At 36.5% G+C, this 14,159-nt stretch overlaps 1 protein-coding gene across 1 annotated transcript; it reads left to right on the top strand.

Moving 5' to 3' along the window:
- The first annotated feature begins 11,424 nt into the window (after positions 1-11,424).
- On the top strand, positions 11,425-12,403 carry LOC131066361 (VQ motif-containing protein 11). Its single transcript, XM_058001103.2, has one exon. The coding sequence runs from the start codon at positions 11,684-11,686 to the stop codon at positions 12,344-12,346; it is 663 nt and encodes a 220-aa protein (XP_057857086.1). The 5' UTR covers positions 11,425-11,683; the 3' UTR covers positions 12,347-12,403.
- Positions 12,404-14,159: the final 1,756 nt, after the last annotated feature.

The following is a 14,159-nucleotide window of genomic DNA, read 5'->3' as shown; positions in this document are numbered from 1 at the left end:
AGACATCTGGGAAGTTACAAAGAATGGTTATACTGTTGTTGTAGCTGGCCAGACTGCTCCAACTACCTTAGCTAAAGATGAAGAAAATGATTGCAAAGCAAGAGAAGCACTTTTGAACGCATTATCAGATCAACAAATCATGGGATTATCAGATAGGTCTACTGCTAAATCTATTTGGGATCATTTAGAAACACTAAATGAAGGAGATTCCATAGTCAAGATTGCAAAACTTGAAAGCTTCCGAGTCAGGTATGAACATCTGAAAATGGAAGAAGATGAAAGGATTTTTGCTTTTATGGAAAGAGTAAATGAAATTGTTCTGGGTATTAAATGTTGTGGAGGAACCCTGAGTGAGGATGAAATTATTTCAAAAATCTTAAGAGGATTGCCACCAGCATATAAAATGAAGGTTACTGCTATAAATGAGTTGAGAACAATGCCTAATACATCAGTAACTAGGGATACACTGATTGGAAAACTTTCAACCTTTGAAATTGAGGAATTTGGTCTTGTTGCTACTATAAAAATTGATTTGGCCTTTAAAGCATCAACATCATATGCTCCATCATTTGACAAATCAGACTGGAAAGCCTTTTATGCAAGAGAACTTGAAGAAACCAGGAAGGAGAATGAAGAGCTTGAAGAACTTGAAGCACTATTTGCAAGAAAAATGCCAAAAGGTCCAGTTAGAAGTAAGTATGAAGGTAAAGCACCCTTTAAATGTTTTAACTGCAATAAGATTGGTCATATGGCTTCGAGATGCCCTGATAGACATGCTAGACTAAGAGAAGAAGCTATAAGAACATACAAGCCTAATCCTAAATATCAGAGATATAGATTTAAGAAGAACAAAGACAAATCCTGTTACATTACTGATGAAGGTGTGACTGATGATTCTAATGAGGATCCAGCAGACAATGGATGGGTTTTTATTGCTATAACAGAGGATCAACCGGCACCTACTGCTCAACCGGTAGAACAAGCCCTAGCAGCTAAAGTTGAAGTAAAGTATGAATGGATAATTGACTCAGGATGCTCACATCACATGACAGGAGACAAAGGTAAATTCTTGAACTTTCAAGAATACAATGGAGGTTTAGTAAGATTTGGAGATGACAAAGCCTAATCAATCAAAGGTAAGGGTTCAATATCTCTTGATGGTAAGCATAACATTGACAATGTCTACTATGTTGAACAATTAAAGCATAATCTTTTAAGTGTTGGTCAATTAGTTGAGAAAGGATTTCAGTTACAATTTAAAAATGGAAAATGTAAAATCATAAATAGAACCGGTTTGGAAATTGCAACCGGTAATCAGACTAGAGGTAATATCTTTCATTTGAATAACAGTGAAAAGGCATGCTTAATTGCACATATAGATGAAATTTGGTTATGGCATAAGAGACTATGTCATGTAAACTTTGATTGCATGGTAAAAATTAGTACTTCTAAGGCAGTTAGAGATCTACCTAAAATTGTGAAACCTCGGAATACAATTTGTAAGGAATGTCAATTTGGAAAACAAGTTAGAGCTAGTTTCAAAAGTATTCCAGAAAAATCCAATAATGCTCTTGATTTAATTCACACTGATTTATGTGGTCCAGCGAGAACTAAAAGCTTACAAGGTGATAGATATTTCATGCTAATTATTGATTATTATTCTAGAATGTGTTGGATTACTTTTCTCAGAGAAAAATCAGAAGCACTTGGAAAGTTCAAATTATCCAAAGCAATGGTTGAGAATGAAACCGGTAAGAAAATCAAATGTTTAAGATCAAATCAAGGAGGAGAATTCACATCTAAGGACTTTAATACATTCTATGAAGTGAATGGAATCAAAAGACAGTTATCAGCACCTCGGACACCACAACAGAATGGAGTTGTTGAAAGGAAAAATAGAACTATCTTGGATGCAACAAGACGTATGTTATCTGAAGAAAATCTACCACATGTATATTGGAGAGAGGCAGTTAGCACTGCTGTCTATACATTCAACAAAGTTCACATCAAAGGTGAAACCGGTAAGACCCCTCATGAACTATGGTTTGGTAATACTCCTACTCTTAAGTATTTCAAAATTTTTGGAAGTAAATGTTATATTGGAAGAGATGAGTATATTGGAAAATTTGATCCTAAAAGTGATGAAGGAATATTTCTTGGTTATTCATCTAAGAGCAAGGCATATAGATGTTTTAATAAGAGATTGCAAAAAATTGTTGAGAGTACAAATGTAAAGATTGATGAACAATTCAGAGGAACTTCAAGGTATGTAGACTCTGAACCGGCAATAGAAATTGTGACAAATGAACCTACACTAAATCCACCGGTACAGAATGAAGATCTAGTTACCCCGGTATCATCAGAGGATTCCACAGTAATTGAAGAACAACAGCAAACTAAGACACCCCTGTATGTAAGATTGAATCATTCTGAAGATCAGATAATTGGAAACAAATTTAAAGGAGTTATGACACGAGGAAGATTGGCAAATGAAGAGGTATGTCTTATTTCTCAAATTGAACCATCATCTATCAATGAGGCATGTGAAGATAAATTTTGGATTAAAGCTATGGAAGAAGAATTAGGACAAATTGAGAAAAATAATACTTGGACATTAGTTCCCTGGCCTAAAGATAAAAATGTAATTGGAACCAAATGGGTATTTAGAAACAAACTTAATGAAGATGGTAAGGTTGTTAGAAATAAAGCAAGACTAGTGTGTAAGGGATATTCTCAAAAAGAAGGAGTTGATTACAATGAAACCTTTGCACCGGTAGCCAGGATTGAGGCAGTCAGATTATTCTTAGCTTTTGCAGCTCATAAGGACTACAAAGTTTATCAAATGGATATTAAATTTGCATTTTTTAATGGAGATCTTGAAGAGGAAGTATATATTGAACAACCTGATGGATTTTCCTTGACAAATGACAATGATATGGTTTGCAGGTTAAGAAAAGCTTTGTATGGATTAAAACAAGCCCCAAGAGCTTGGTATGCAAGGTTGGATAAGTATCTTTTAAAGATTGGTTTTACTAAAGGAAATGCAGATAGCAATTTATATTACAAAATAACTAATGATGACATCTTGATTATTGAAGTATTTGTTGATGATATAATCTTTGGAGGAGAAGATGGATTATGTAAAGAATTTTCTATTAAGATGCAGCAAGAATTTGAAATGTCTATGATTGGAGAAATAAAATTATTTTTAGGATTGCAGATTTCACAGACTGATAAAGGTATATTTTTGAGTCAATCCAAGTACTTGAAAGAATTACTAAAGAAATTTGGGATGGAGAACTCTAAACCGGTAAGCACACCCATGACTACAAATGACAAATTATCTCAAAGGGATAAATCTACACCTGTTAATCCAACTAGATACAAATCTATGATAGGAGGTTTACTGTATTTGACACAAACTAGGCCTGATATTATGAATGCAGTATGTATTGTTTCTAGATTTCAAAGTAATCCTAAGGAAAATCATGAATCGGTAGTAAAAAGGATTTTCCGGTACTTACAAAGCATAACAAATCTTGGATTATGGTATCCTAGAGATGAAAATTTTGATCTATGTGCATATACAGATGCAAATTGGGCAGGAGATGTGGATGATAGAAAAAGCCACTGGAGGAGCATTCTTTCTTGGAAAAAGATTAGTTTCTTGGTTGAGTAAGAAATAGAGTTGTACATCTTTATCAACAGCAGAATCAGAATATGTTGCAGCAACAACTAACTGTACACAGGTACTATGGCTTAAGCAAATGTTGAAAGACATAAAGGTAAAATGCAAGGAACCCATTACTGTATATTGTGATAACACTGCAGCAATTGATATGTCTAAGAATCCGATATTACATTCTAAAACAAAACATGTTTCTATCAAACTGAATTTTCTAAGGGAAAAAGTTGAAGAAAAAGAGATAAAACTGGTTTATGTGAATGCTAAAGAACAGCTTGCAGATATTTTCACAAAACCTTTGCCTAAGGAGACCTTTGAATATCTCAGAGATCAGCTTGGAGTCATACCACCACCGGTAGAAACTTAGACAGTTGATGATTGTCATCAACCGGCAGAATTGAAAGACAAATCTTTTACTCCGGTCTTTGATGAGGAAGCTACTTCTCTGGGGGAGTAGTTGGTATTTCGTATGAACTTGATTTTTGTAACTTTGGCATTTGATGTCAAAGGGGGAGAGATATCTATGGAAAAACACATTATCTTTTGAGGAGAGATTGGTATTGAAAATAAATCTTTGGATAAACACATGTTGCTCCCAGGGGGAGAGATTGTTGTTTAGGAGATTGTTGGTTTTTGGTATTTGGCATTTATGTTTTGGCACTTTGATGGTTTTTTCATCTTGTGTTGCCATCAATGCCAAAGGGGGAGATTGTTGGTATTTTGGTATGGTTTTGTCATTGATGTCAACACCTACTAAAAACTAGCACTTTGGAGATCCAACAACATTCACTGGCAAGCAAGCAACTATTGCACAGTTATTGGTATATGGTTCACAGGCAAGATATAATGTTCATCGGTACCTGGAATGATATGGAAGACACTTGGTAATGTCGAAGACATCGTGTGGACACTATGTTTTGAAGAATTAATCATTGGTATATTCATATTTACATAGTTGCTTTTACTGACAAATACGTCCAGGGTTATCTAGGGTTACACCGACAGGTTTATCTTTTCCAGATCAGCATGGCACGCTATGGAGATGATTTATTATTGATGTAAATGCATTAAGCCAACATGTTTAATCGGTTATTGCATCGGATATTATATTGTATGTAAAATGTTTTTATTGTAATATCTTGTAGAGCCAACCTACTAAAATTGGTCTTAGGGTATGGTATAAATGTAAAATCTTATTTGTAAGATCAAGTGTGGAATGCGAAAAAGAATTGTGTGAAGGTATATGCAAGATTAAGTAGAGGTATACATGAAGACATCATTTGAAGGTGAAGCTAGGTTTTTGTAGAAGCATATCAGCATTACACCGGTACTGAATCCAGCATATAAAGATGCTATTTTGTGCAGTACATTCTTATTGGATTTAACCATCCAACTGTAGTCAGTGTGACTCCCATTTTGTGTTTGAGCAGTGAGCTCTAGGCTATTGGCCTTTCTGCATGTGCAGACCCCATTTATGTACACCTACTATCTGCACTAGTATCATCTGATTGTGGGTAAGGTTTCCCACCATGGTTTTTCCCCTTACAAGGTTTCCACGTACAAAATATTGGTGTTATGTGTTGTGGATGACTCTATGTTTATGTTTCATGCATTAATCTTTACTGGTATAGCAATTTACTATTAACACTGTCTACCGGCACACTTAACTGGTTTACCAGTATTAAGCATTAAGCTGGTTAATTGGTTTTTGGTTTGAATTTATTTGACAACCGATTCAGCCCCCCCTCTCAATTGTCTTCAGGACCTAACAGGGCCGATGGAACCCTCTTCTTGTGATCGGCTATTGGATGAGCAAGTCCAAGATGATCCAACGGCTGTCACTATACCACGATGGGAAGATGATCAAAAGTTATTACCCGTGGCTTGATGACAAAGCACGTTCAAAAAGAAGTGAGTTAAAGATCGTGCAAGTTGAAGGTGGATCAATGATTGTCACTATACCGCATGGTAGAGATGCACAAACTTTATCCATCGTAGCTTGGCGACCATGTGGTGGGCCTGAAAGAAGGAGTGAGCGGCCTAGGTGAGATAATGGTCGAGTAGATCAAGGTTGATCCAATGGTGGTCGCTAGGTCGCGATGGGAAACTACTTGTTAGAATATCCATCATGACCTAGCGACAAAGAAGAGCTTCATTCTGGGCGGTTAGTGAGTTCATGCTAAGGTGGCAGGGCAGGGACTCCAGAGCCAATCAGGGGGTGTCAAGTGGCAGAGCGCAGAAAGAGGAAAGGGAATCGGTCCAGTGGCGGATGAGGTCATTCTCGGGTGGATCAGGTGGTGAACTAGGGAGTAACATCGTGGCAAAAGAGAGATCGAGCAGATCAAGGAAGATCGGATGATCGGGATAGCTATTTGGTTGTCTTACCGATGACTCGATGGAATTGCCTTCGGTGATTGGGGTATCATCGAAGATCAAGAGAACTATTTGTTTGCTACACTGATACCCAATGAGGCTGCCTTCGGCGATCGGGTTGATATCGGTAATCGGGTTGACAAGATGGAAGCTATGCCGATGGCCCGATCGAGTCGTTGTGGTGTCATCAGGAGATCGGGTCTACCTGTTGAAGGTTATCTCGATAAGCTGATAGAGATGATATGTTTGGAGCCGCATTAGTGGAGACGCTGGTTCATCGGGAGATCGGAGCAATTCTTTTGTGGTCTTTCCAATGGCCGATGGAGTAGAGATTGACTACGGTTGTGCGCTCGAACTACAGTCCAAAAGGTAAACACTTGGACACTGAAGATGGTCTTGTCGGTGTATATGAATATGAACTGACCCGACTTCCTAGTGCATGTGGGATATTGCGTTTCTCATGAATGCAGACCGACGCAGACGGATAGACTTCAAACCGTTGGTACAGTTGCTCAGATGAACTGTCAACATCTGATATATGAAGCCATTGGATAACTATGGTAAAGTAACTAATTATCATATGTTGATTGTAGTATCCAGTTCATCAGAATCTAAGAACGAATACCTGTAATTGCAAACTGAAACTTTATTGTAAATTCATTTACTGGAAATAAAGTGTTCAACTGTTGGTGGTGGATCTTTTTTCCCGAAAGGGTTTTCCCACGTAATTCTTGGTGTTTTGTCTCTGTGTTGATTCTATTTGTTTGTCTATATGATTCTTAACATCCTGTAAAAGTTTTAAACTACATTCTTCCCTGCTAATTGACATTAGGAAGGCGTTTCTGCACTGTGCTTTCCTTACAGAAACATAACCAGTAGAGTGTCAATTGCCAACACCCTGGTCCCAAGGATTTTGCCCGATGTTTCGATAATGGATCTTGTGCATCTCCCTGATCTAGAAAAAATATAGCTTGCTAGCTCAAAAGTTGTAGGACCAGGTCACCCTACCCTCCGAGTCTGGACAACTCAGCCCAGATTTTCAGCTACATGTTCTAATTCATTTTCGCTTCTCAAATCTCTGTTAGTGGCTCTATGTGAAGTCTAGAACATTTTTTTATTATTGTTTTTCTCCAATTCTCTATTGTTTTACCCTAGAACTTTATAATTAAATTTCAATTTCAACTCTCTAAAACGGGATATAACAAACAAGTGAATTCAATCAGTATCTTAGCCCTTTTCCCTAATTGAATTGTAACTAGATCTATTAGGTTTTCAATCCCCCTTTTAAATCTAAAGTTGATTTCGTGAAATTTGTGGTTTTACTATCCTAATTGGTGAAACCCTAATTTCATGTACCTTACAATCCCAAACACAACTTCCTCAACTTCTAATAAGGAAATAGGTCTAAGAAGATCTTCATTCATTTCATTAGGAACAATAGAGGGGATACAGTCAAGCATGAGACCTTCTTCCACACTAGCTGGGGGAGAGTTCTCAGCAAACAAAGTCGCAAAGAATCGAACAACCTCTTGAGACAACTCTTTAAGGAGGAGAGATGGACTCCCTCAAAGGAAGTGAGAGAAGTAATCAATTTGCCATACCTTCTATCTTTAATAGAGTTATGAAATAACTTTGTGTTCCTATCACCTTCCTGGAGCCAGTCAATATACAACTTTTATTTCCAAAAACTCTCTTCTCAAAGCTCCCATTCCTCTACCTCTTTCATTGCCATAGACTCCATTATGTATGAAGCCTCTAATAAGCCATGATTTCTAATTGAAGAGTAATATCATCTACCTGAGCTTGATCATTCACCTTTGCCAAAAAAAATGTTACCAAAACATTTCCTATTCCACCTTTTAAACTTATATTTAACAAATTGGAATTGCTTGACAAAGGAGTAAATTGTAGTACCTTGAGTAGGCTTCCCATAATCCACCAATCTAAAAAAAGATCATAAAGGGAGGAGTCTCAAAGCCACATGTGCTGAAATTTAAAGGAATGGCTCTTTGAAACTCAAAATTGAGTAGCATTGAGTTTGATCGGCCAATGATACGATCCTCTCCAATCTACAATCTTTGAGTTGGTCATCCATTTATCACTCTTTCAATAGAAAGAGACCAACAACCTTTCTAATATCTCAGCCACTGCCTCAACTCCATATCTTTTGTTATTCCAAGTAAACAATCTATTAGAAGGTTTAACATCATCAACCTTCAAAAACTCAATATTCTCCCTTACAAGTCCTGCTAAAGGATCCAGCCCAGTATTTCCTCTTCTTATCTCATCCAAACTTAGAATGACATTAAAATCCCTAGCCAAGATCCAAGGAAAAAGGGCAACAAGAGAACACACATATCTAATATGAGACTAGAGAAAGGATTTTCCCATAAAATCAGTTGGAGCATAGACGTTTGTGAAAAGAAGAGCTCACCTTATTCACAACTTATAGCCACCATAGAGATAGAGGGCCTACTAAAAAGCCTCAAAAGTGGGACAATATTATGTGGGTCCCAGAGGTGGGCTATATCTCCTGAATTTCCCTAAGTACCAACACATTGACAAAGGGATTGAGCCCAAATCTTGGAAGACTTGTTCATCATACCATCAACTAATAATTTAGTTTCCTTAATAAAGACCACATCAGGAGAATGATATTTAACCAACTCCTGAGTAGCTTTTTGTTTGGGGATGCTACTCGACCCTCTTACATTCCATGAAAGGACTATCATCTCTTGGAAGGAGAGAAATGGGAATCAATAGTCTTCATAGAGCCAAACTCCACTAAAGTCTCACCTATTAATTTCACCTTTTCCTAATCTTTCTTCATACCCACCTTAAGAGGCTTTTCAGGAGCACCCTTTTTAAGAGTTTTTTGATGAATTCCCAAGACAAGTGAGGTTCCCTTGATCTTACCACCATCTTGGAAACCCTTCTCTGCATTGATCTATATACCAATTAACTCTAAACAATCCTTCACTTCTTTGCATCCACTTATTCTCTCCTCTCCAAATGTCAACAGGGGAGTATCCATGTCCATCTTAGCATCTAAACCTTCCTCTTGTAAATAAATAGGGTTATTACTACCTTTTTCAACATCCATTTGTCATATCCCTGAAAGAACCTGGCCAACATACATAATTACACTTGCTCCATCAAGCTGGTCAAGAGCATCCAGAACATCAAACCTATTGAAGACCTCATCTGACTATCTATCCTTCAAAGTTTTCTTTTGTCCTCTTCCCTTATTGCGGGTTTTAATCAGTATGAATCCCTCTTTATCCTTCATCATAGGTGCCTTCCTTTTATCCTGTTTAGGTATTGAGTGAATCACCCCATTATTAGAAGTCTTTGTAGAGTTAGTCTTAGGGCACATCCACTGCAGATGCCAATATTTGTGGCAAATACAACAATGAAATGATAGAGTTTCATAATCAATTTGTTGAATCCATGAACTTGACCCCATACAAATTTCCATGGAATTAGGTAACGGTTTATATTCAAATCAATCTCAGCACAAACATAGGAATAAGTGATTACCTTTTCGTCCATCATTTTTCGTGAAGGTCCCACTAGCTTGCCAAGCTATGAAGCAACCAAATTGAAAATATCGTTTCTCCAAAACTCTAGAGGGAACCACAGGAGCCACACCCATACTAGAACCCTTGATGAAATCTCTTCGGTAGGTTTGAATCCAACATGTCATAGCTTAATAAAAGGACCAACCTGATTGAAGAAATGAGGCCCTCCTTCAAACACCTTATTTATGTCTAACATGCATGAAAAAACTACCAAGAAATAACTATTGGCAGCTAGCATCACTTCCATTTCCCCTTTCGGGTTCCATGTGTGGCAAGCCCATGATTCCAACAAGGGCAAAGATACCCAAATCCCCATGAACTTACAAATTAAAGAATGATTGGCTAGATAATTAAATATCTCCTTGATAGATGCAGGTTTGAATCTTCTATCACTCCTTGCAAAGCAACCATTAAATTTTGTTGGTTTGAAACTCTCGCCTTGTGAAGAAGTTTCACCCATGCTAGTACCGGTCATATTGTAAAATTGGATTTTCAAGTATGAACAAATGAGAACTACTTGCAAGCACGTCTTTAAAGGGCATACTCATCCCACCAAGAGGACCCCTTAATGCAACCATGCAAGGCCCACATAGAAAACAACAAACCCTATGCCAAAAAAGCTAAGCTCCCAGCAAAAAGGCAAAGGAAGAAATCCCCAAGAAATCCCCAAATCACAACAATAACAAACTCCTCAAGCCATAGAGGACAGTAACAAAAACAAACTTGTGATTAGAAGAACGAATCCACACCCACCCAAAAATGCACACAAAAAAAAACCCAAAAAGGCAAACAACCTGCCTATGATCCCATACCAACCTTGCCCTTGAGAACATCACCCCCGAATACCTTAAAAACCACCCCAAAATGCGAAAAATAGGAGGAGAAACATACAGATCGAGCAAGCCCTAACCTGCACGTACGCCCAACACCGCCATCCTCAACTCTTGTTTCCAATCCCTTCAATCAAGAACAAATCATTTTTAACTATACAAAATAACAAATATTTGTGGAATACATCCTAGGATGTTGATGCAATTAGATATTTGTTTGGAGGCTCTAAGAGGTGTTCAAGAAGGTGCTCAAGTCATATGTTTCCCAGATATTCTAAATAAATTAAGGTTTGTCCTTAAATATAACAACCTAGGATGCAATTCAACTATTTTATACTTTAGATTAGTTCATAATGGTTGCTTGAAGGGAGAACAATTGAATTTACTTTTTAATTTGCTTTTTGAAATAAAAAGATCATTATTGAAAAAAGTAACCTAGATCACTTCTATCATCATAAATCCGATCTTTAAGGAAATTAAAAAAAAAGGAAGATGATTTGACAATCATATTCACACTACAAAAATAAAAATAAAAATCAAACCACTTTTCACCTATATAAAATAAATCATTTTACAGACTACTAATCCTATCAAATACGAACAACTTGAAATAAGTCAAAAATAATTTTTTTTTCCACAATATAAAATTTTCACCATTACAATCTATCTAGAATAACCTAAATACACAACTGTCAAATGAAATTTCTACACGGAAATCCAAAGAGACCACGGTTTCCATTGTTTTTTTCCGGCACTTAAAATGTGATCCTCACACAGACAAGTCTTTCCTCTTAATTTTCAACATGGAGCTTTTCCACAGCCAAAGCAACAGTAAACCCAAATGACTTTTTTGACTCTTACAATCCTAAAATATCGTGTTCTTTGACAATTAAACGAAAGAGAATTAGTTTATAACTGGGCAACGTACAGTTCACGGCTGACATACTTGTCACCCACAGTTCAAGAGAGTTTGCGTGTGATTCTTTCTCATCTCTGTCCTCCGCGTCTCCTACATTTCATAGATATCTCTAGTTGAAAAAATTTCATCATGGGGACTATATATGTGCATTAGTTTGTTCAATCTTTTCTCAATCTGATGGTGGATCATAGTGTTTGATCTGAAACGTGGTGATAAAAGATTTACATGATCTAATTCAGAAAAAAGTAAATCGAGTAATTCAGTGATTAAATTTCCAGTTTCTCTTAAAGGGTGAATGAAGAATATCATGGCGAAATCCCAATCCATAGCTCAAGGTTCAAAGCAGAGTGGATCTGCAAACTCTGAATGTACTACCTCATACAAGCAGACAATTATTTACACCACATTTCTTGAGACAGAGAGCCATTCCTTCAAGGAGCTTGTGCAGAAACATACTGGAGTTTCAGAGGGTGAAAAGCTCCCTGTCACCATGCCTCCAAAAAAATCAAGCAGAGGCAGTGCAGTTGCAGGGCTCAAATCAGATGGTGGTTTTGCATTGATCAAGGGTGGGATTGAAGTGGGTCCTCAGAAATCAGCCTTTAAGCTTCACCACAGAAGGCAGTTTCACAAGAGATTAGAGATGCAGTTGGGCCTCGGTCATGATGATGCCTCTGCACCAAAATTAGTAGCAGGTAATGGTTGTGTGTTGTCACCCACTCTGAATCCCAGCCCATGCACTCCTCTTGGGCCTATTGATCCATTCACTTGTTCATCAACAAGCTATTGCTATAATAATTATAGCACATCATGTTGTTCTACTCCTTCCTGCAATCAGTCCCCATATTTGGATGAGCAGGGTGAAGAGTTCTGTTTTGAGGCTTCTGCCATTAGAGTGAAAAGTGAACCAGAGTTGCTTCCCCTGTTTCCCCTGCATTCTCCAATAAAACCCAGAAACTGAATCTTGTATTTGGTGTTGTATGGCAATGTTAGTTAATAGAATTTCGTTTAAATTGAATGTTTCTGGATTAGATTATATGAGTTTTCTTTTCATCAGTATTTTGGATCACACTCCATTATCGGAATAAGTCTATTCTAATAACATTTCCCATCACTTGTCAAATCTATTGTATAGAAAAGGAGGAGCATCCTGTGTATTTTACCAAAATGTATCAGGATATTATGCTAATGAGGGTTTTCCAGGATTACTGACATAATGAATAAGGTTTCATGTAATGAGATGTGAAGCTGGGATTCACAAGCAGTGTGGGGTTTCCTTAGATCAATAACCCCATTGAGTAGTTTTTCTAGTCTGATTGAAAGACATATGACTTCTACTGTATTATTTTGTTGCAGACTCTGCTAAATCAAGAATTTGTTGGCTACAATTTACATTGCATATACAAAAATGGGTAATTTTGATAAATTGCATATAAATAAACACCAATGATACTCTCAAGGATATTCAGTTTAGGCACAGGCAAAAAGGGCAGCAATAATAAAAAGGGATGTGGCTTTCATGATATCTCTGAAGGCAATTGTAGTAGAATGGTCGTTAGAATGGAAATATGGGATGATCACTAGAATGAACAGTAATTGTAGAATGATTAGGTGATATGTTGCTCTAGGATGACCAAAGGAATGAAATACATGTGAATCATTTAATGAGATGTGTTTCTTTGAGAGATGGATTTCTAATTGACATCATGTGGATAAGGGGTCCAATTTCATATATAATCAAGATATTGATTATTTAAAGATATATTTTCAATTTGATAGAAAATTGATTGGAAAAGGTACGAGGCAATTTTTTATTTTAATGGTTTATTTGTCTATATATAGGATTCATGCATCTTTAAATATGTGGTACTCTTAAACATACATAAATGTAAATAATTAGTATTGAAAAAAGTGTCTCATAGGACCTCATAAGTCAAAATTATCTTTTGTATGTGTGGTCTCCATCAAAAGTGAAAAATGAATCTCTAGAAGTGACTATAACTCATCTTAACATGGAAAGCCTTAGTAACAAGATATGCCCTCCAAGATTTTTTTGCATTCATGGTATATAACAAGTCATAAGAAGAAAAAGTACAAGAAAGCATGTGTACATATAATAATACAAGCAAGCATATATAGTGATTGCTCTGTTGAATATATATTGAAAGGTCCATAATAGCAACAAAAAAATATATCATTAGAACCCCATAATCATAATTGTGTAACTCATTAATAACAAATGATAAGCACGTAAACACACAAGGTAAAAGACTATATAATATGTAACTCATTAATAACAAATGATAAGCATGTAAACATACAAGGTAAAAGACTATATAATAATCAATCATCATTAAGTTAGAGACAAGATCAAAGGATACATACATTGTCCCTAACATGGGCAATATTATGGTGATGTGCCTCAGAGTGGCTAGAAAGACACGTGTAAGCATATGTAGAAGTGGTGAAAATAGATGTAGCATTGAGTATGCTATGATCAATGACAAAAAGACTAGATATGGATTAGTAGGATTAATATGATTAAATAGAACAAGGACCAACAATGGGGCAAATCCTCAATTATGATAAGTGTGATAATAAGTTAAGTGGCATAGGCATAAATCTAGATAATAAAGCTTGATGTTACAAGGTAGAAGATATGAAACCCCCAATGTGGACATGCATATGGAACAAAAAGATTATAAATAATTAGATAATAAGCATTAATAATGGACTCAAATTAAAATAAATTATGTCAATATAAGGTCAATGAA

The sequence above is a fragment of the Cryptomeria japonica genome, chromosome 3 (assembly GCF_030272615.1).
Source record: "Cryptomeria japonica chromosome 3, Sugi_1.0, whole genome shotgun sequence".
Classification (NCBI taxonomy): domain Eukaryota; kingdom Viridiplantae; phylum Streptophyta; class Pinopsida; order Cupressales; family Cupressaceae; genus Cryptomeria; species Cryptomeria japonica.
This window is presented reverse-complemented; position numbering and strand designations above follow the sequence as displayed.

What these genes read in the sequence shown, in the direction of transcription:
- LOC131066361 (XM_058001103.2), top strand. Translation starts at nt 11,684, where the DNA reads ATGAAGAATATCATGGCGAAATCCCAATCCATAGCTCAAGGTTCAAAG.